Below are 23,620 nucleotides of genomic sequence, written 5' to 3'. Positions count from 1 at the left end.
AACAAGAAAATTCAGACACCCAGTATATTAGACTCCTAAGGATAATAAATAAGGTTCAATCTGGATTTCTAAAAAATCTGGTTCAGGTGAGAACCCAAAATGGTCATCTACTCCGTAAGCAATAAGCAAACGGCGTAAGCACAAGGCTAATATAATTCCTGACAGAATTACAAGCTCTGTTACAGTCAAAAATGGCACTATCCATTTGGTCAGTGATAAATGATTTTAAAAAACACATTATACTAAAGCAGAGTTTTAGTTTTTCTTTGGCAAAATACTGCATAAATCCATTTGGTGGGTACCACCTATAGATATTCCACATATTACACAAGGCACTGCAGAGAATGCAATGATTAAAAATAACTGTACCTGTGATTCTAAAGTAAGATATAACAAAGGAGAAATTTCCCCAAAAGAGCTATGAAAATCAGAGGTTGGCAAAAAAAAAACATTCAAGAAGATATAATGGAAAAAGAAAAACTTCAACTTTCAAAGAGAGTCGTGATTTAAAATTAGATATGGTAAAGATATGCAAAGATTTTCTTTGTATGAAACTAAAAACATGTATGTGAGAGCTGGACCATAAAGAAGGCTCAGCGGCAAAGAATTAATGCTTTTGAACTTTCTAACTGTGTTGGAGAAGACTCTTAAGAGTCCCTTGGACTTCAAGCAGATCCAACCAGTCCATCCTAAAGGAATATTCATTGGAATATTCAGTCCTGAATATTCATTGGAAGGACTGATGCTGAAGCTGAAGCTCCAATACTTCCGCCACCTGATGGAAAGAACGGACTCACTGGAAAAGACCCTGAAGCTGGGAGAGACTGAAGGCAGGAGGAGAAGGGGACGACAGAGGATGGCATCACTGACTCGATGGACATGAGTTTGAGCAAGTTCCAGGAGTTGGCGACGAACAAGGAAGCCCGGCGTGCTGCAGTCCATGGGGTCGCAAAGAGTTGGACGTGACTGAGCGACTGAACTGACTGATAATGAAGCTGAAGCTCCAATATTTTGGCCATATGATGCAAAGAGCTGACTCACTAGAAAGACCCTGATGCTGGGAAAGACTGAGGACAAGAGGAGAAGAGGGTGACAGAGGGTGAGATGGCTGGATGGCATCACCAACTCAATGGACATGAGTTTGAGCGAACTCTTGGAGATAGTGAAAGACAGGGAAGTCTGGTGTGCTGCAATTCATGGGGTGGGAAAGAGTCAGACACAACTTAGAGACTGAACAACAATACAGGACATCTACAGACACACATACATAAGAATGTATCACTAATAATCTATCACTAATAATCTAGTAAAGAGTTGAAATCAGTAGTACAAAACAAGCATGGTATTATTAGAAAAAACAGAAAAAATATGAGGATTATCCACTCTCCCTAGCACTCAAAGACAGAAAAAATTGCTAAAGAATAGGATTTTCCCCCACCACATAGGCATAATAGCCAATAAAGCACAGAACTGGGAAAAGGGAATTCACATGTATAAACAGCATACTTCCTTTGAGAAGCAATTTTACAATATCTGTCAAATTTTTACATGAATACATTCTTTTACCTAGTAATTATCCTTCTAGGAGTTATCCTAAAAATAATTCCTTGTATACTTTTTAAATGTGTGTGTGTATATATATATATATATATATACACACACACACACAAGTATGTAACAATGTAACATGTTACAGGGCAAAGGTTTAAAATTAATATAAATGTTCATACAATGAAATAACATAATTTTTGGCAATGCAATTGCCAAAATGGCAATTCAAAAAGAACTTTTGAAATGGAAAGATGCTCACAATATAAACTGTTCTACATACACACACATCCAAAAGCAAATACATATAATACATGTAAAGAATTTGAATCAGGTACTGTATATAATACAAGTTAATTTCAAGAATGTATGAATAGCTCAAGGGTGAAAAAAAAACAGGAAATGCATACTGTAAGCTCTCAATATACACTCAGTATCTGAGTGAAGAAATTAAAGAAGTAAAGAGGCAACCTGGGTTTATCACTAAAAACATAGAATCACATGAATTTTCACTTTCTACATTTCAGCATTCCTTGATTCTTATAATGAATATTTTAAGTGGTTAGAATTAATTGTATGGTCTTTAAATTAAGAAATTTAAAACATATTAAGGCAAATGTGGCCTCTGATCCCACTCCTTGGAAATAATCATTATTAGCACAATATCCACAGCTATCTAAAATTTTTAACTTATACATTAAATCACATATATTGCTATATTTTATTTCACAAGTCAGGTACTGATTCACTTAAAACTACTAGAGTCATTGAGAGTAATAAGAATTGACTTGAAATTAATTTCTAAAAAGGATGGATTTGAAAGATAATAAATAACAGCTTTTATTTGACATGAAAATACCAATTGATTGGTCATAGCTTCCTGGAAGACTGCAGGCGTAGGTTCATTAAGAAAGTAATCAATTATTATTAGTGACCATGAAAAAATTGGGAAGCACAAACTGTGCTGATATGAGTAAATGCCAATTAAATATAATAATGACTTTCTATGGGGTAAAAGAACATCCAAATCTTTCAGTTTCTCACTTTTGTTAGGAGACAGACTGCACAGAAACACCTACAGAAAGCAAACTTGCTTTTCTTCTAGATAATAACTTTCAAAAGATTATATTATGTAGGAACATTCAAATATATATTAACACCTTGTATCAAGTACTCTGTTAGGTACTAAAGATTTGAAAACAGCCTACAAACCTACAAGTAAGAGGCAATGAGCAACTAAAATTTAAAAAAAAACAGTAAATCCTATGGGAACACATACTACTGCCCCTGAATAATGTCCTAACTCAAGAGAAGCTGAATAACGTCCTAACTCAAAAGTTAGGACATGTGTATTCTAGAAGAGGAAGTAGAAAATGAGAGACCTGATAGAAAGAAGAGGGCTCATCCTAGGAAATGGAAGCTCAATACTATCACAAAGGAGTGTTGTTGTGGAGAGGAAGGTGGAGATAGGGAACACTGGTGATGGCCAAAGACAATGCTGGAAAAACACACCGCAAGGGAATCAGTTCACCAAAGACCTAATGATTCTGCTGTGCAGCAGTTCTTACTGATTTCGTAATTCTAACCATTTGGAGATTTCTTTGTATTTTCTACATACACATTCAAATTATCTATGAATAAAGATGATTTTACAACTTTCATTCTAATATTTACATCTTTTCTTTTTCGTATCTTCTTGAAATGGCAAGGACTTGAGTTCAATGGTAAATAGAAGTTCAATGGTAAATCCATCCCAAATTCCAAAGGAAAATATTTAATATATCATTATTGATTGTAATATTAACAGTAGATTTTTTATAGACTTTCTTTTGCATACTGATGTTTCTTTCTATTCCTAATTTGCTAAACGTTTTTTTAATCATAAATAGTTATTAAATTTTGCTAAAGGTTTTTTCCATTTCTATTGAGATGATTATTTGTGTTTCTTCTTCATTCTACTAATATGGTGAAATACACTGATTGATTCTCAAATGTTAACCAACCTTGTATACCTGGAATATCTTTTACTTGGTCCTGACATAATTCTTTCTATGTATCACTGGATTCTGTTTGATAATATTTACATGCAAAACAAATTACATCAAGAAAGAGAAAGGGAAAGAGGGAGAAAGGAGAGAGGAAGAAAAAAGAAAAGAAAGACAAAGGAAGGGAGAGAGAGAGAGGCAGAAGCAAAGGGAGGGAAAGAAGGAGAGGGAAAGAGGGAGCGAGGGATGTGTTGGGTATGAGAAGGTGAAGTTAAAAAAAAAAGGGTAACAGAAAAGAATTACTCAAGAAGAGTTAGCAAGCCACATTCAGACAATATCCCAAAGAGAACAGGGATGAAATTATTTTTTAATTAATCACTCTGGGGGTGTAACAGTCAAACACAAGTACCAGAGAGAACATGGAAAATTTAGGAAAGGAAATCATCAAAAAAGTAGTTTAAGGAACTTTCTCAAAACTATATACTTGCATTTCTACACTGAAGAGGTCCAGAATAATATATGAACCAACAAACAACACTGCAAAATTTCACAACACTGGGGATAAAGCCAACATTCTACTAGGTCCCAGAGAAATAAACAAGCCATTTACAAAGAAAAAGGTATCAAAATGACTTAAGATTCTTCAACCACAACACTAGACGAATACCTTCAAATTTCTGAAGTAGCATTACTTACAAGTATTTCTTATCCAGCCAAATTAACAATCAAGAATTAATTAAGAATAAAGACATCTTCAGACAAACAAGATCCACCACACATCCTTTTTCCACAAACTATTAAAGACTTATTCCACCAAAATGCATGCAGAAGCAAAATGGGCAAAAGAGAGGAATTAGGTAGTCTATTTTCCATTACAAAATTTATCTGATCAGTTGCATGTATAGCTTTAATGAAAACAAATCTAAAAAATTAAATAATAAAACCAACACATGCATTTTGTGTAAGTCAGACATTTAGCTTTGTGAAATTACATCTTAAATATTAAAATTAAAGTGTATAAAAAGTTACAGTGGATGAAGAAATTTTTCTTTTAATTAGACAAAGTAAATGAAACAAACTCAAATCCTAATAGCAATATTAACTTCTAAAGTTTTATACTCTCCCATGAAGTATTTCTGACCAAAGTAAAAACTTTGAGAAAAGTTGAACATTAATAATTGGCACAAATAGGGGAATCCCCTGGTGGCCCAGTGGTTAGGACTCCATGCTTCCACTGCAGGAGGCCTGGATACTATCCCTGGTCATGAAACAAGATCCCACAAGCCACACCGTGCAACCAAAAAATTTTTTAATAAATAGTAAATAGTTGATATAAAGAGAAGAACTTCATAAATGAAAGGAGAAAAATCTGCCCCTGTGAATTACATACAAAAGAAACAAAGACACAGCAGACTCCTTTAGTAATGAAGTTCTTAATTCCAACCATCCAAAGAGAAAGCTGGCTATTCCAAAAACAATCTTCTTTGTCAAAACTTTCACCAAAACACAAATGCAACAGAGAACACAGGGTGTGTGAAGCAGAGACAGAGCTGAGAACTGTATAACACAGTGTGTGTGAAGCAGAGACAGAGCTGAGAACTGTATAACACAGTGTGTGTGAAGCAGAGACAGAGCTGGTAACTGTATAATGCCACATTCTTCAATAACAAGGGAAAACCTCCACATGACTGCAGGATACTGTTGCCTTATTACCTCTACCTCTACCATTTCGATTAAGCAGATTTCATAATTAAATCAATCTCTAATAATACTTAAGCATACAATAGTAAGTTTAAATAAACACCATTCTCACCAATATAGAGAAGTAATTGTACAAAGTGTTAGGAAGATTTCCAACTTCTGTACAAACTTTAAAAATATAACAGAATTTAAATATTTTAACATTCTCTTTTATAAGTATGCAAATGGTATTAAAATGATTGTTTTTAATACACATGCAAAAACATTACTGAGTGAACACTGGCAAATTAAAGAGAAAAGACAGTCTGTAGAAAGCCTAGATCATTAGAGTTGGGAGTTATTTAGGCTTCTGAACAACTGACATAGTTTAACCATATATCTGATTTTTTTAATAAAAAATACCTAATATTTACATACAACATTAAGAAGTTTTCATTATTAAAGCAGAAATTCAAGGCCAAAAGTCCAAAGTTGTACTTCTGCCATCGCTATAAATACAGACAAGAGATTCATCTGCAATCCAGATAATGGTGAAAACCAAGCTCTCCAAGGCAGTAAGTAAAACTGAGAAGAGCAACGACACTGAGAACATCAGAGACTTGGGGAATACCCACAGCAGAAAGCTGAACGAGCCACATAACAAAAGCAGCACAGTCAGCAAGGAAGGGGTCTGGGATGAGCGCGGCCATGAAAACCAAGAGAGAAGAGGCCTTCAAGAGCGAGCCTGCAAAGTCAGAGACTAAATGGAGATCAAAGAGGAGGAAGATAAATCAAAACCACAGCAGAAAGTGAATGGCCATATTGAATTGGTTAAGATTACCTATTTCCATCTCAACTGACAGAACTTAAGACTTTATCTTGGAGGGAGGAGGGGAAGGGGTATGGACACTTGGAGGAAAACAGGCTTTAGTTATCATTCTTGCTGTCTGTTGTCCAAGACCAATAAAAGAGAAACCTCTTTGTGAATGATTTGTTTCTTCTTAAGGGCTACACTCACCAAACTGTGGAGCAGGCAAGATTCTAGCCGCTCGAATTGGGCCATGTCGAACAGAAAAAAGCTCCTGTGCTTCCCCACTGATCTGCAGGAGGAGACAGAAAAAACACAGGAAACGAAAACACAGGTCAGAACATGATTATACAAAAAAGAGATCTCCTAAATTTTTACCAAGATTTTTGGTCTCAAATGTTAATATATACACATACACACACACTTATGGTGACCATACACATTAAGCATGTTGATATGTTAAATTATCATAAATATTTTTAGAAAATGTTAAGAGCATGCACTTCATATGAATAGGAAAATAAAAGGTCTGTTTTGGAAGCCTATAATTTTTATCTTTAATAAACTACAAGTTTGTTAAAGTTTGTTCAGTTCCTACATGACTGCCTTCCATTTTAGAGCAAAGCAGCTAGGATTTTTATTAGTATTCAGCTTTCTATGTATGAAAATAAATATTGTTAACATTCTGAAAAGCAGAACTTAAATGCTATAGTAACGTTCACAAATGTGCTCTGTATGAGAAAAAGCAAAACATGTTGCAAAGAACACTGAGGTGGAGGGTGAATGACCTGGGTGCCAGTTATGGTTCTGCAACCCTAGCAGTTAACCTCCTTGAGTAAATCATTTAACCTCTATAAACCTTTATTACTTATTTTCTTCTCTAAATATATTTTAGTAAATATTGTATGCATTTAGGTGTACAACACGAAGATTTGATATACATATACCTGTGTGTGTGTATATAATATATATATGTATGTCACCTTCTCAGAGTAACCTTCTGTATGTGATAAAAGCAACTGAAATCTAGTTATCTAGTTTTCTTTTCTTTCTTTTATGGCCATGTCGCATGACATGCAGGATCTTAGTTCCCTGACCAGGGATCGAACTCCACATGCCCCTGCAGTGGAAGCACAGTCTTAACCACTGGACCACCAAGGAAGGCCAAGAAATCTATTTTTTCAGTATTCAATACAATATAATTAATTACAGTCACCATGCCTAAACATTACGTCTCCTGACTTACTCAACTTATAAAACTGAACCTTTATACTTTTTGACCAACATTTCCTCTACCTCCTCTAAGCCTATATTCTTTGCATTTATAAGTTGAGACGATAAAGATGTTAAACAAACTCAAAATGCTTTTAGTTTCAATATTTTATTCATTAAAAATGTATGCATCTTTAAATTTCATTTTTATTATACACTAAGATCAAACATTATATGAATCGGTTCATTTTGAGTCATTATCAGATTTGTTCCTCAAATATAAAGGGTAGTCTATTAATCCAAAAGTAAAAGAGGTAGACTGATATATGTGTCAAGTGTGGAAACAATTGCTTTTCAAAATTACTAGTTCAAAAGGACAATCTGTTGCTAATTCAAATACTGCACAGATTAAATCATAATTAGTTAAGAAAGTCTTTCCAGAGTACTGTAAGTGGTAATGTAGTTCCCAATAAATTTTCTTAATTGCCAAGTGTTTGATGGAATATGTTACATCAAATCAAGAAAATGGCAAATACTGTAAAACTCATTCTATAAACCCAAAAACTTACAACAGATGTAAAAATGGTAAACATTCCATAAAGTAAACACACGGATGGTATTTCTTTAAAAACAGGCCTGCCAAACAAGGAATTTAAAATATCAACACTTTATATATTACAAAAGGTCTATCAGTCTTCCAATATTGGACAATAAATCTGTAGCACTGCCTTTTAGATCAACACTTTTTTTAGATCTTCAGCTTCTCTTCTACCTGAATTGAAGTGCTGCAAACTGTAAATAATTTTGTCTCTTATAAATGTTAAATTATGGTAATGCCCAAAGAGCCATCATATTCATTTATAATACAAAAATAATTAAAATATATTTATTGGCCACAGTGGCAAATCCCTCTATAGCACTTGGGAAGCAGAAGCTATGAGGAACGCTAGGCTCTTCCACTAACTATGCAACAACAGCACCACCTACCACCAATTAAACACACAAAAGCTGCAAACTCAGGAGAGCAAACTAAAGCGTTTACCTCTCTACAAAGTCCTCTGTCAACATTAAATTTCTAAATGAACTACGAAGGCCGTTAGAGTTACAGCTTTTAAATCTACATTTTATTCTTATAGAACAGAATTTTAAATTTAGAAAAATCCTTAAAGGGTCATTTTGTCCAATCTCCCACCCCATCAAATAATCACACATTCTCTGAAATTTAAAAATTATCATCACTTCTTTGATTTTAAGAACACTTTCATAGAAAGGTATATCGCTAATACAGTCCAATTACATTATAGGTACATTACTTGCTATCTCCAAAGCTGCCAAGCCACTTACTTTTCGAAAATAAACTGCTGTTGGACAATGGATAAATAATATTCTTCAATATACATACTATTTCTACCAAGAATGAAATGAAAAATAAACTGTAAAACAATACGTAGATATTGCACTGAAGTTATAATTCAGAGTAATGAAAACCATTTCTCACAAATAAGGATTATTATACCTATAACAAGTCATAGTATTCTAACACAAAATCCACCGCTCTGAAATATTATTTCCATATGCCACAAGTCTAGCATTTAGTTTTTGGTTCTATCAAATAAGCTTAAAAAAAAAGTTTTAAAAAAAGTCTAAACATATTTACCTGAGCTGCTATACTAAATTATAATAAAGAATAAAGAATATAACAAACCTGTCCTGCCACATTCACAATATGATACACATTGTTATCATTGGATTTAATACCCAAGAGCTTACTTTGATATATAAAAACATTTTTAAATCTGAACATACCATGCTTTTGAGCATAACAGCTTTTAAAACAAACTGAAATGCCTTATTCTATTCTAAGCTTTTACTCTAAATCCCTCTTTAAATGTACAGCAACAGGTTAAGAAAAAACATTAGGATTGATTACAAAATACATCCCCATATTCATTACCCCGTCCTTCTTAACCCTAAGTTAAGGTCCTAGAATCTTTCATTAAAACATCAGAGAAGGAAGTGGGGAAAGCACTATCACTATTTACAAAATAGTGATAGAAATTTATGAACATGTTAAATCAAAATTGTTAGAAGCAGAATTCTAAAGTTTCCTGAGTTACAAATGTCAAGCATGACACTTGGAGGAGAGAACCCTCCAAATAATATAGGCAAATTCTACACTGGAATACAATTTCAGAACAGAAAAAGTGCTAATCATTTGGATACAGATAAGATGTGCACATTTTAGGGAGGACACAGAGAAAATGGATATGGTCTTACAGGCTCCACTTTGGCTGCCGTTTTCAATTACCTCTAATCATTTTACACAACATGTTCACTGGCAATATTGCTCTCAAATAAATGAGTGTCAAATTGATTTTTAGGTTTCTTTAAAAAAAAAAAAATCGTTGAAAATAGCAAAGAATAAAATCCTCACAGATGAGGATTTTAACTGATCCTGGGAAGAATCACCAGGGGCTCTAAGTTCACTTTTAAACCAGCACTAATAATAAATACAAGGGTAGAACTACCAGCAAGGTGTGTACCAAGCAAAGTTCCAACTTGCTGGCAACTGCAGTAACTTGGGGAGAGGAGCAAATAGGGAGGAAACCTCTCCAATAGCTCCTCATGGTCTCTGCCTTTGTTCTTACTGGCATTTTAATTTCTGATGACAGACTTTTGTTGTTTGGAGCATAAACCGGACGTACCAGTTTGGAGGCACAATAAGGAGAACAAAGAATGATTTGTTCACACTGTTGGAAAAAAATCTTTTCCAACCATAGAAAATAGCTTTCGCATGGTGAAAATATGCAAATTACATACCAAACCAAAAAGCGGTGGAGGGGAGGACAAGTTTAGAATCTCACAACTCAATCGAAGGCAAGAGGAAATTATAACAGCCGAAGACAATCACACACACACAGAAAAGGCTGTAAAAGTAGTGGGGGAGCTTTGTAAGTGCTTTCAGAGAATCCTAAAAGCACACGAAGGTCATCTAGTCCTCAGAACCAAACCTGCCTCTGAAATCCTGATGACTTTTCAAAGACATCTGACTACAAAATAGAGAAGTCAATCAAACACAAAGGACAATAATAACGCTTTACAATGACAAAGAATCAGGACAGGAATACATATTTACACCCCCAGCTTCCCTTTGAAGTGAAGTGAAGTGAAGTCGCTCAGTTGTGTCCGATTCTTTGTGACCCCATGGACTGTAGCCTACCAGGCTCCTCTGTCCATGGGATTTTCCAGGCAATAATACTGGAGTGGATTGCCATTTCCTTCTCCAGGGGATCTTCCCGACCCAGGGATCGAACCCAGGTCTCCCGCATTGTAGACAGGCACTTTACCGTCTGAGCCACCAGGGAAGTCCGACTTCCCTTTGAGACGCTGCAAATGGAGAACTATGGTCTGCCGTTGATTCTTTTTAGCAAATTTTATTGAAAGATGACAGACACAGAAGTAATACAGAAATCTTAGGTGTATGTACAGCTTAATAAATTTGCAATGTTAATACACATCTGTTACCAGCACAGACATCAAGAAACAACAGTACGGACACCCAGAAGGTCCCCACACCCATTCCTACTCACGAACCCAAGGCAACAACAACCATAACTCTCGTGGTCTGGGTGCGGGATGGAAAAGAATTTCCAGATATGAGACAGAATGAGAAGGAAATGAAGTTTATTAGAGCAGGAGACACTGTTAGAACAGCAGGCCAGCTCAAGGGAGAACCGACCCTGAACAGGGGTCCTTAGTCCACTTTTATACCCAAGGTACGAGGAGTGAGATAGGGGTCTTACGGGTCATTTGCTGATTGGATGAAGCACATATACTGGGTGTGGGAAGAGTAAGCCAAATACCTTCTCCCTACCCATTATGGCAGAAAGCAAAGAAGAACTAACAGCCTCTTGATGAAAGTGAAAGAGGAAAGTGAAAAAGTTGGCTTAAAACTCAACATTCAGAAAACTAAGATCATGGCATCTGGTCCCATCACTTCATGGAAATAGATGGGGAAACAGTGGAAACAGTGACAGACTTTATTTTGTTGGGCTCCAAAATCACTGCAGATGGTGACTGCAGCCATGAAATTAACAGACGCTTGCTCCTGGGAAGAAAAATTATGACCAACCTAGAGAACATATTAAAAAGCAGAGACATTACTTTGCCAACAAAGGTCCATCTAGTCAAGGCTATGGTTTCTCCAGTAGTCATGTATGGGTGTGAAAGTTGGACCATAAAGAAATCTGAGCACCGAAGAATTGATGCTTTTGAACTGTGGTGGTGGAGAAGACTCTTAAGAGTCCCCTGGACAGCAAGATCAAACCAGTCCATCCTAAAGGAAATCAGTCCTGAATATCATTGGAAGGACTGATGCTGAAGCTGAAACTCCAATACTTTGGCCACCTGATGTGAAGAACTGACTCATCTGAAAAAAAAACCCTGATGCTGGGAAAGATTGAAGGCAGGAGGAGAAGGGGACGACAGAGGATGAGATGGCTGGATGGCATCACTGACTCAGTGGACATGGGTTTGAGTAAACTCTGGGAGTTGGCAATGGAAGGGAGGACTGGCGTGCTGCAGTCCACAGGGTCGCAAAGAGTCAGACACAACTGAGCGACTGAACTGAACTGATGGGATAGGAGGGGAGATAGGTTATACTGCTCAGGAAGACCTGAAATCTGTTAGTAGTTATAACATGGGGGAGGGAAAGACAATAAGGGTCTGGTTTTTCCATTCCTGCATTCTAAGACCCTCCTTGGTTTTATCTGCTCTTTTCATCCTTGGGTCACTACAATAACCAATATCTTGATTTTTCTAACACGTAAGTTTTACTTGTTCAAGTTTATGTAAATGGAAACACACAGTATGTACTCTTCCGTGAATGGCTTCTTTTACACATCACCTGCCTGTGAAATTCATTTGTATTATTGCATATGATTATTTCTGTTGCTACACAGATTTCCATTGCATAAAAATAACTACAGTTTATCCATTCTACCACTGGCTGATGGAAGTCTAAGTTGTTTCTAGTTTGGGGCTCATAAAATATAAGGAAAAACTGCACAAACTTTCAAAGGGGAAAAAGGTTACTGTGTGTTCTTTCAGTGGATTATCAAGAATTGTACAGTAGATCCTTTGGGGCTATTTGATTCTGTAAGAACCTGCACCTTTGTCTTGACTGGGCTATCTGACAATACTTTAAGTTGTAGAAAACTGATAGTAAGGCAATTGATATTGCCCACAGAAATGCAAATGAACTTTGTCTAGCAGAGATGCAACTGAACTCCACTCATAAAAAAGATCCCAAGCAGTACACTTTTGTCCCAACAGGATATGAGCTAGGTTCACATTTCTGAACAGGTTCATTTCAGCATTCCTAACTGCTTATACTGTTCTTCAGATTCTCCTTTGAACCAGCGATAACTTGCCTAACACCTCATTAACAAGTTAAATAAAATCTATGACACATGTCCATTGTACAGTTGTATGAGTGTCATGATTTTACCATTTTTAAAATGGTAACATCATAAGGAATACTGCTATGAATATTCTTGCACATGGCATTTATGGAACATGTTTATTTGAGTACATACTACTGAAACTGCTTTTGTACTAGGAATATGGGCACATTTTTGGAGATTTTTAATGAAACAGTAACTGAACAACTTACCAGTATAAGAGAGTTCTCTACCTGTTCCACATGTAACACTTGGTATCACTCTGGTGGATGTTCAGTGGGATTCTCACTGTGGTTTTAATTTGCACTTTCTTCAAAGAAGGTGCTTGAACATCTTTTCATGTGCTTATTGAAATTCAATATTAATATTTCATGAATGGCCTGATAAAGTCTCTGGCCCAACACAGCTGCTTGATTCTAAAAATTATGGATTTCGCTCTATTACGCAGCAGTGAGTGAAAGGCATAAATCAGTCTTCTCTGGCAAAGCAATGCTGTCTCAATCTAAATAAATAAACCACCTTTAGTATAGTGGTCCTCTATCAGGGCACATGACATAAGAGTTCTGTCCTGAAGGACCCTCGATTCCCAGTGTTATGTATGCTAATCAGCACAAAATATGAATGAGATTCTTTTTAGCAGCTCTGGAAAAACTAGAGCTTTTGGTCCATGATTGAATTCATATTTTAATTTCAAATCCAGTAATAAGCAAGCTCTCCTCCCCATATAAGGTAAAATGATTGGGTTATAACAAAGTGATAGCCAGTGAAATGGAAAAATGTTGATTTATAAAAATTCACACAAACACTCAAAGTAAATGCAGTCCCTATTAAAGATAGGAAACATAAAAAATTACTGTATCTTCCTCCTATAACTCAAGCAGTTCAAACACAAAAAATAATGTTTAGTAGTCTTTTTCTTTGATAAACACTTTAGCAAGTTTCAATCTCTAAAAAACTTAAATAGAGGCATTAATTTACCTATTTTTCAAAATGGCTATAACATATATAGTAGGGCAATTTTAGACTGGAAATATAAATTAAAAGACCAAGGTATCAGACATAAAAGACATCAGAAATAGAATTCCTCGTGTTTATCTCAAGCACATCCTGACTTCCAGTCAAAAATATCTTTCACACCTGCATTCTCCAAACATTGCCTCTGGTTCCAGCTAGAAAGTCTAAAAGAGTTAAAAGCACCCTGGAAAAGGAAATGGCATCCACCTCCAGTATTCTTGCCTGGAGAATTCCATGGACAGAGGAGCCTGGTGGGCTACAGTCCGTGGCGTCACAAAGACTCAGACACGACTGAGCAACTAACACTTGCACTTTCAAAAGCCCCCAGCAGGTAGGACCCCAGAAGTTGTATTCTTATTCCGAAATCATGGCCTATGGCAACAATACCACGTGAGTACAGTACGAGAGACCATCAGTTACAAATATCACATCAACAACATCAAGGAATCCAACAGTTTATTACAGTAGAAAATAAACTGGATTTGTGTTTATAAACTATTTAAGTGGGCTAAATCTGAGTTTGGCTTCAAAATAAGGGTAATAACATATCTATGTAACAAAGTAATGGTACTAAATTTCATAGTTATTAATAAAATGTTTTATTTATCAATAAAATATTGAAGCTGAGATTCCAATACTTTGGCCCCCTGATGCAAAGAACTGACTCATTTGAAAAGACCCTGATGTAGGAAAAGATTAAAGGCGGCAAGAGAAGGGGACAACAGAGGATGAGATGGTTGGATGCCATCACCGACTCAATGGACATGAGGTTGAGTAAACTCTGGGAGTCTGTGATGGACAGGGAGGCCTGGCGTGCTGCAGTCCATGAAGCACTCCAGGTTCCAAAGAGTCGGACACTACTCAGCGACTGAACTAACTGAACTAATAAATTATGTAAAACACATGGCTGGCACACAGAGAGAGTTAAATCAAGAAGATGCTTTTCAGAACTTCCCTGGTGGTCCAGTGGTTAAAAATCCGCCTTCCAATGGAGGGGAGGCAGAAGTTTGATCCCTGGTTGAGGAACTAAGATTCCACATGCCAAGGAGCAACTGAACCCTCATGTGACAACTAGACAGGCCACAAGCCACAACTATAGAGCCCACACACTTACCTGCACACCACAACTAAGACCCTACACATATACATAAATATTAAAAAGAAAGATACTGGTTGGATGAATGAACTGATTAATAACTGACTAGGTCTATACTGGCCTCATCGTTCAATCTTAACGGTACTTAGCATAAGTTGCCTTTGCCCCTTGTTTTCAAAACATGTTGTTAATATTTAATATCTGGAAATTTGTTATAATACCATATCATGAAACACATTTGGGTACAACTCATTCTTGAACCCACTGGTATAACACTTCCTAAGCTTTCCAGCTCTCAAGAGAAGGACCAATGCCTAAGAGACGAGCAGCACCTCCTGTGGGCAGCACGTTTCATCACACTGGTCTTCACACTCCTGCTCAAGATCAGGGGGCCACTCCACCTGGCAAACATCCCACACTCATTCCAACCTTTCTGTGTTTATGTAAAGTTTTTACCTGCAACAGGTTTTCTTACCAAGAATGATGTAAAAACAGCCCACTTAAATAAACAAACGTGGACATCAATCTTTTCTAATTGTCTCACAGTAGCAGCCATATAGACACAACCGAAATGAAGTCCTTAATAAGTATACATTGCTTCATCAGTCTTAGAGTTAAAAGTAATACCAAGAAGAATTTTTTCACTAAGGAGAAAAATGTAAACTATGGACTTAAGTTAATAAAGTGTCAATATTGGTTCACTAATTTAAAAGAAGTACCTCGGGAATTCCCTGGTGGTTCAGTGGTTAGGACTCCACACTTTCACTGCTGTGGGTCCAGGTTCAATCCCTGGTCTGGGAACTAAGAGCCTGTAAGCCAGCCACTGCCATCATTAATACAAGATGTTAACAGGAGAAACCAGGGCGGGGAGGCGGTTATGTTTGAGGGATACATGGGAATTCTCTGTACTTTCTCCTCAACTTTTATGTAAACCTAATGCCAACAAAGGTCCGTCTAGTCAAGGCTATGGTTTTTCCTGTGGTCATGTATGGATGTGAGAGTTGGACTGTGAAGAAAGCTGAGCGCCGAAGAACTGATGCTTTTGAACTGTGATGTTGGAGAAGACTCTTGAGAGTCCCCTGGACTGCAAGGAGATCCAACCAGTCCATTCTGAAGGAGATCAGCCCTGGGATTTCTTTGGAAGGAATGATGCTAAAGCTGAAACTCCAGTACTTTGGCCACCTCATGCGAAGAGCTGACTCATTGGAAAAGACTCTGATGCTGGGAGGGATTGGGGGCGGGAGGAGAAGGGGACGACAGAGGATGAGATGGCTGGATGGCATCACTGACTCGATGGACATGAGTCTGAGTGAACTCTGGGAGTTGATGATAGACAGGGGGACCTGGCGTGCTGCGATTCATGGGGTCGCAAAGAGTCAGACACAACTGAGCGACTGAACTGAACTGAACTGAAAACTGCTTTGAAAATAGTCTATTAATGTTTATTCAAATATATATGGAAAATGTGGAGATTCCACAAATAAATTTTAAACTTCTCTGATACCCTCCCAGCCCCTCACCCAAAAAAAAAAAAAAATAGAAAAAAATAGAGATAAAAGGTAAAAATACAGAGAAAGGTCTTCAGCATGGCCCTTAGCCAGCTGATGGGAATTAGGTCTCCAGTTGCCATTAACAATCCTCTGGGTCTTGCAAAGGTGAAAGGTAAAAATAGAGACAGAAAAGAGGAATGAAGAGGCGTTAAGGTCTTACACTAAAGAATTCAGTTCCTCAGGCAACAAAAGGCCCTTACTTGGTCTATTATTAAGTATATAAGTTATCACTTTGCTAGTTCTCTCACATACAAACAGCACAACTGAACTTACAAAGTCTTTAAAATAAAGATTGGTTCATGACAATTTTTGCATTGTTGTTGTGTGTTTTCTCTCTTTTTTTTTTTTTTTTGGTCAAACCCCGCCCCTTGAGGGATCAGGGATCAAACTTATGCCCCCTGCAACAGATGCACACAGTCCTACCCACCGGACAGCCAGGGAATTCCCAATAGCCTTTTTAACTGACAGAGTAACAACAATAATTTGCTTTAATCGAGGAGGAAAGGTAAATACATACACACACAAAATTTCTTTAGTTAAAGAAAAAGGGTAAAAATAAAAACATAAAACAGGAGACAGGGCAGGAGATGGAAGTGTCACCTTACACTAACATATTCGGTTCCTAAGCAACAGGAGGCTAGCCCCAGCTACACGAGTGCCAGTCACAACTACAGAGCACGCTCTCTCCGATCTGATGATGTGTTTTCATCTTATACGGAAACAAAGGAAAACACATCCAGATCAAAGAGGCGTCAGAATCTCCTGTTAACACTGTATTCAAAAACAGGTTTTAAACTCGAGTTGTTTTTTTTTTCTTCCCTCAAACAAGACACTGCCAGCCGGTCATTTTATGTGCTACAACTCTTCTCCAACAATTTCAAAAACTTAAGATAGCACACTTTGAGCAAAGTATTCCTAATGGTAAAAAAGTAATTTTTTGAAAGCTCCTAAAAGTAGGAGGAAATAGGGGACAAGTTTTTTGTTTTACTTTTTGCCTAGCTAACCACAAATGATTCAGTTAATGTCAGTGTCAGTATCTTTGTAACCTACTCTGCATGCCATCAAGAAAAAAATGCAAACCACAAAAACCACCTAAAATGCATATTTGTGAGGACTAACAACTTATAGAACAGATAATCGCTAACCACATAAAGCAGACAGCAACCAAGTCTGTATTTTGGTCTTAACACTAAATTCAAAATACAAAACTTGAGGCAAGAAGGAAGTGAGTTTCAAGAACAATATGAAAACCGCAGAACATAAATAATGAATGGAACTTGTAATCATATTTTCATACTTCCAAATTTTTTTTACACACAGAGAGAGGAGTATCTTAAGGAAACTTTAACCTTTCCCCTTTATCCTGATTTTTGAAAGGAAGATCAAAGAAAAGCAGTTTAAACTCACACGTTCCTCCGGTTATGCAACGCAGATTTAGACATTACACTTCAAAACCCCAGCCATTACTTCAGCACCACCAGTCCAAATACCATCGCGGAGCTTTGAAGCGGCCCTAATGGTATCTTCCATTTGCAAGTAACACTTCTGTAGTCAAAAGATCTTACCCCGGGTAGATGTTAATGTAAAACCACTCAGACTACACAGACACACACGCCTGGAGGCAGACTAGAAGGTGTTCAGAAGTCAATGTAACACCATTACAGAGCGTGCCAGCCCAGGAGCTGTCATAAACACTTCATAATCACTCAGACACACAAACTGGATTCCCCTTAACTCGTCATTTTATTTCATGCTGAGAACATGTCCAATTGAAAAGGAACGAGAGAAAACGACGCTACAGATAAGCCAATTTGGCTTATAGCCTTTTTCCACTTTTAGAAGACTGAGCTTGTCATATTTTATTGGCATTGCAAACCTACACTGATATAATCTGGGGATTGAAGATAGTTTTGCAGTAGATACTAACCAAAGAGAAACTGATTGCATCAAAGAGAAGGCTAAGGTTTTTCTTCTGTAAAATAGGTATCATACAAACTTGTAAGATCAACCGGATGATAAAAAATGACTTACAGTGCCAAAAGGTGCAGGAAATGGAGCTACTAGAATTCTGAGATATTGCAGATGTGAAGTGTATAACAGTACAGGCTCTTTGGAAAACTCCAGGGAATTTCTAATAAAGTTAAATACATGTCTAACCTATGATCCAGCAATTCTACTCCTAGGTAGATACTCAAAAACAGAGTGTTAGTCACAGATCTACAATGATGTTCATAGGAGCCTTCTTCACTATAACCAAAAGCCAGAAACACAAATGCCCATCAAAAGAAGAACAGCTAAACAAACTGCAGTATATTCAATCCACAGAATGAAACACAGTCATGAAAAAAATAAAAAATACAAACTACTACAAAATCTAACAACACGGATGAATTTTTAAAAAGACACAGTGCAACAGACACAAAGTGTAACAGCACATGCTGCATGCCTCTACTTATACAGAGTCCAATGCGGCAAAGCTAATCCACAGTCAGAAGAGTGATCACCTTGGGGTTAATACTGTCCGGGGAACTTTCTGAGTAAGAAAAACGTTCTACATTTTGTTCTCAATGGTAGTTCCATTTATTTGCATGTGTAAACACGTATATACACACTTACATAAACATACATAAAACACACAGTCATCAAACTATAGACTTGACATCTGTACATTTTGTGGTAATCTTTAAAGGTATATGTCATAGAGAAACTGTGGTACCTCCAGACAGTGGAGTATCATCCAGCACTGCAAACAAATGTGCTATCAGCCATGAAAAGATGTGAGGGAAGCGTAAACGCGTATCACTAAGTGAAAGAAGCGGATCTGAAATGGCTACATACTGTATGATTTCAAGTATAGGACATTCTGGAAAAGGCAAAACTACATGGACAGTAAAAAGCCAGTGGTTGCCAGAGGAGGGAGCACACGAGATGTTCAGATCAGGGCACAGGCAGAGCACAGAGGGCATTTAGCGCAGTGAGACTCTGTGTGATGCTGTAATGGTAGGGACGTGTCATTACACATCTGTCAAAACCCGCAGCATGTGCAACACTGAAAGCAAACCTGATGTAAACCTCGGACTGTGAATGATAATGTGGGGTCAGCACAGGTTCATCAATTCAAACATGGCACCACTCTGATGTGCAATGCTGATTAACAGGGAGGCTATGTGTTTGTGGGGGCAAGAGGATGTGGGAACTCTGTACGTTCAGCTCAATTTTGCTATGAACCTAAAACTGCTCTGAAAAATACTTTTTTTTTTTCTTATCTATCAAAGAAGCTGAGCTGGTTAAATACGAACTTCAATTTTTTTCTCTGTAAACTGGGAATAATAGCAACTAGTCAAATTGATAGGATAATAAGACGATAAAGGGTAATGTGCCTAAAATAATGTGTGTGGTACATTCTGATTTTTTTAACAGTTATTACTATTTGTATTGTGAAATTTCACTATGCAGCACAAGCGTCAAAATTCCCCAAAGCACCCCAACGCTGCTCAGGGCTCTACTGCACTCTGCTCAAACCCCCATCGTGACATGAATCTCACAGACTCAGTACTGCTGACATTTTGGACTCAACAATCTTTGTTGTGGGAGGTTGTCCAGTACACGGTAGGATGTTTAACAGCATTTCTGGCTTTTACTGACTAGATGCCAGTAGCAACTCCTAATGATGACAATAAAAAATGTCTGCAAACACAGACAAATGTTTCCTTGGGGGCACAATCACTCCCGTTTGGGAAGCACTGACACAGACGGCAATCATGTAGTGACAGAGCACACAAGTAAAACACCATCTCCTCGAGGCAGGGCTCAGCCCTCAGCTTACACTCATCCTAATACGCAGCATCGACCTAAAGTTCCAGTGTGGCTGAAGGGAAAGACGAGGGTTCTGCTAATTAACTTTTTTAAAAAGAGATTTTAGGAAAAGGGGATAGACTGGGAACGGAAATGGAATGAAAGCAAACAGCAAAAGATTATAAAACTGACTTTGAATCTTTCTGATACTGACTCTCTAGCACACTTAGAAGATCCAGCTAAAGGCTGAAATCTTGAAACATACTTATTAACATATATACTCATATATACATGTGCATATATATATGTGCACATACATATGTAAATATATATGTAAATACACACACACACGTATCCTACCAGACAATGTACCTGGCACCAGAGATATAGACCATGAAAGCCTGATCATAGTTCTAGAGACACTTACAAAGAATTCTCCCAACTGCTAATGTAAAATCAAGATTTCCAGAAAATACTGAAACACACAGGAAAACTGAATTAAAAATTATGAAATCAGAAACTCTTCACTTCATTCCTTCGGGCCTATGTTCAAAATTCAAACATTAAATTGATTATGAACAAAATCTAGAAGATAGAAATACTAGTTCAGTTCCTTTTTAAAGGCCCCAGAGGGGAATTCTCTGGTGGTCTGGTGGTTGAGACATCATACTTCTACCGTGTGGGGCACAGGTTTGGTCCCTGTCAGGGAACCAGATCCCACATACCGCCCGGTACACTCAATAAGAAAGTCCCCAGAAACCTATTATTTTCTATTATCTCACCCTTCCCATCTGAAAAAAAAATGAGAACACAGTTGATTACTACCAATCAACCTGAATGAATATTAAGGGAAAGAACAGGCTTATAACGGAGAGCACTTAATTTTAATATTTAAAAATACAGATATTTCAATTCCATTTTAAAAATAATTCTCACTAAAGTGTGTGTGTGTGTGTGTACACGTATACATGTACAATAAATCTTTGGTATGCTTAACTATACTCAACAACTTTTTCCATCAAATTACATGTATCTAAGCCAGTAGTTTCGACCAAAATTTTCTCTGGAGTTGTGGTTCTCAACCAGAGGACGTTTGGCCATGACTGGAGACATCTTTAATTGTCATAATTAAGGGAGTTGGTTTGGGCATTTAGTAGACAGAGGCCACAGATGTGACTGTGTATGCTACAATGTACAGAACAGCCCCCCATAATAAAGAGTCACCTGGTCCAAAACGCCAATAATGGCAAGAATGAGTCACAAATATATATAACTTGTATTTCCCTACTTTTATGTGTTATGTATTAAAATTCATTTTAATTAATTTATTTTAAAAAGTATCAGCCTTTTAAAACAATCATTTGTTAATTCTGTTATCACTTCTGATAGTTCACATCAAGATGACCAGTACTTTTTAAACCAGAAACATATACATAAAGAAAGAAGACAGGGCTTCCCTGGTGGCTCAGCGGTAAAGAATCCATCTGCCAATGCAGGAGACACAGGTTCAATCCCTGATCCTGAGCCTGCTCTCTAGGGCCCCAGAGCCGCAACTTCTGAGCCCCTGCACGGCAACTAGAGAGTAACCCCGCTTGATGCAACTAGAGAAAAGTCCGCATAGCAACAAAGACCAGAACGGTCATAAATAAATAAATACAATAATAAATCTACTTAAATGAATTTTTAAAAAGGAAAGAAAGTAGATTAAAAGCAAAGGCATAAGAGAAAACCGTGTGATCAATGCACTCTTGTCAAACTGCAAATAATCCCCAGGCCAAGGTGAAGAATATTCAAATATGGCAAACTGAAAAAAAAAAATGGGACTTAGTCTCAAGATTAATCATTGCGTCTGTAGATGAAAATCTGATTGAGTTCATATACTATGAATCCATCAACATAAAGTTCAAAACTGGCAAAATGACCATAATTCATGGTGTTAAAGATCAAGGTAGTAGGTCAACTAAATCTAAATAAAACTGGAAAAGACAAACAATAAAAAAAAATTTTAATCATTGTAAATGTCTATTTCCTGGTTTTGATATGGTACTATAATTTATATGTCACCTCTGGGAGAAATTGAGGGAAATGCACCCAGGACTCTAATATTCTGCAATTTCCCATGAGTCTGTAATTTTTTCAAAATTCAAAGGTTTTAAAAATCAATTTGAAAATAGACTAAAAATAAAAGCAAAAACATAGAAATGGTCAAAATTACATACTCATATTTGGTGGGCAAAGAATGATCCTTTCAGGAGTGCTGAGTTCATGCGTGCTTAGTCATGTCCAATTCTTTGTGACCTCACTGACTGTAGCCCACCAGGCTCCTCTGTCCATGGGATTCTCCAAGCAAGAACACTGCAGTGGGTTGCCCTTTCCTCCTCCAGGGGATCTTCCTGACCCAGGAAATGAACCCACGTCTCCTGAGTCTCCTGCATTGGCAGGTGAATTCTTTACCACTGAGCTACCTGGGAAGTCAGTCCTTTCAAGAAATGGTGCTAAATCAATTACATTTTTTAATTTTTTCAATTCAAAAAAGCCTTGACCCCTGTGTCAAACCATATACCAAAAACTTCAAAAGGATTATAAATCTAAAGATAAAAGCAATCTTCTAGCAGAAAACATGGAGAAAGCAATAACACCCCACTCCAGTACTTTTGCCTAGAAAATCCCATGGACGGAGGAGCCTGGCAGGCTGCAGTCCATGGGGTCGCTAGAGTCAGACACGACTGAGTGACTTCACTTTCACTTTTCACTTTCATGCATTGGAGAAGGAAATGGCAACCCACTCCAGTGTTCTTGCCTGGAGAATCCCAGGGATGGGGAAGCCTGGTGGGCTTCTGTCTATGGGGTTGCACAGAGTTGGACACGACTGAAGCAACTTAGCAGCAGCAGCAGCAGCAAACATAACAGAATATTTTCACGGCCTTAGAATAAAGGATACAAAAAGCATTAAGAATAGAGTAAACCACTTAAAATTTGATTTGGATTTCCTTCATCAAAAGACAACATTAAAAAAGTGAAAATTTTAAAAACCTTATAAGGAAGACTAACAGGATAAATGATGAAATCATAAAATGGACTGGATTATTATTTGTATCAAATTTAAAGGTGCTGGTTTTGATAACAGTGCTATGGTTATAAAAGATAATGTGCTTGTTCCCAGGAAATATACACAGAATTTTTTATGGAAGGGGGGTATAAATTCTCCTATTGATAAATGGTTCAGAAAAAAATCTGCAAACACAGAAAAAATTGAGAGAATGATAAATAAAAAGTAAAATCTCCTTCACTAGTAAATCTGGGTAATGAGTAACAGGAGTTCCTTATATTAGTACAAAATTTTCTGAAAGTTAAAAATTATTGCAAAATAAAAGCATCTTTAAAGCTATAATAAGATACCAACCCATATACACAGGAATGGTTAAAATTAGAAAGACTGACAATACCAAGAGCTAATGAGAACGTGCAGC

General features: G+C 37.1%; 1 protein-coding gene and 1 non-coding gene across 14 annotated transcripts in view; one reads left to right on the top strand and one right to left on the bottom strand.

The window, feature by feature from the left end:
• Window positions 1-23,620, bottom strand: part of BCAS3 (BCAS3 microtubule associated cell migration factor) — a 589,835-nt gene that overhangs the window by 526,267 nt on the left and 39,948 nt on the right. For all 13 annotated transcript variants that reach the window (XM_044939593.2, XM_044939594.2, XM_044939599.2 and 10 more), the window contains exon 6: window positions 6,232-6,313. In XM_044939593.2, coding sequence (XP_044795528.2) covers window positions 6,232-6,313 — 82 coding nt within the window. The remainder of the gene's footprint in view (window positions 1-6,231; window positions 6,314-23,620) is intronic.
• On the top strand, window positions 15,534-15,606 carry TRNAE-UUC. The gene has a single exon. It is a non-coding gene; the product is annotated as a tRNA-Glu (tRNA).

Source organism: Bubalus bubalis, chromosome 3 (genome assembly GCF_019923935.1).
Source record: "Bubalus bubalis isolate 160015118507 breed Murrah chromosome 3, NDDB_SH_1, whole genome shotgun sequence".
Taxonomy (NCBI): Eukaryota; Metazoa; Chordata; class Mammalia; order Artiodactyla; family Bovidae; genus Bubalus; species Bubalus bubalis.
This window is presented reverse-complemented; position numbering and strand designations above follow the sequence as displayed.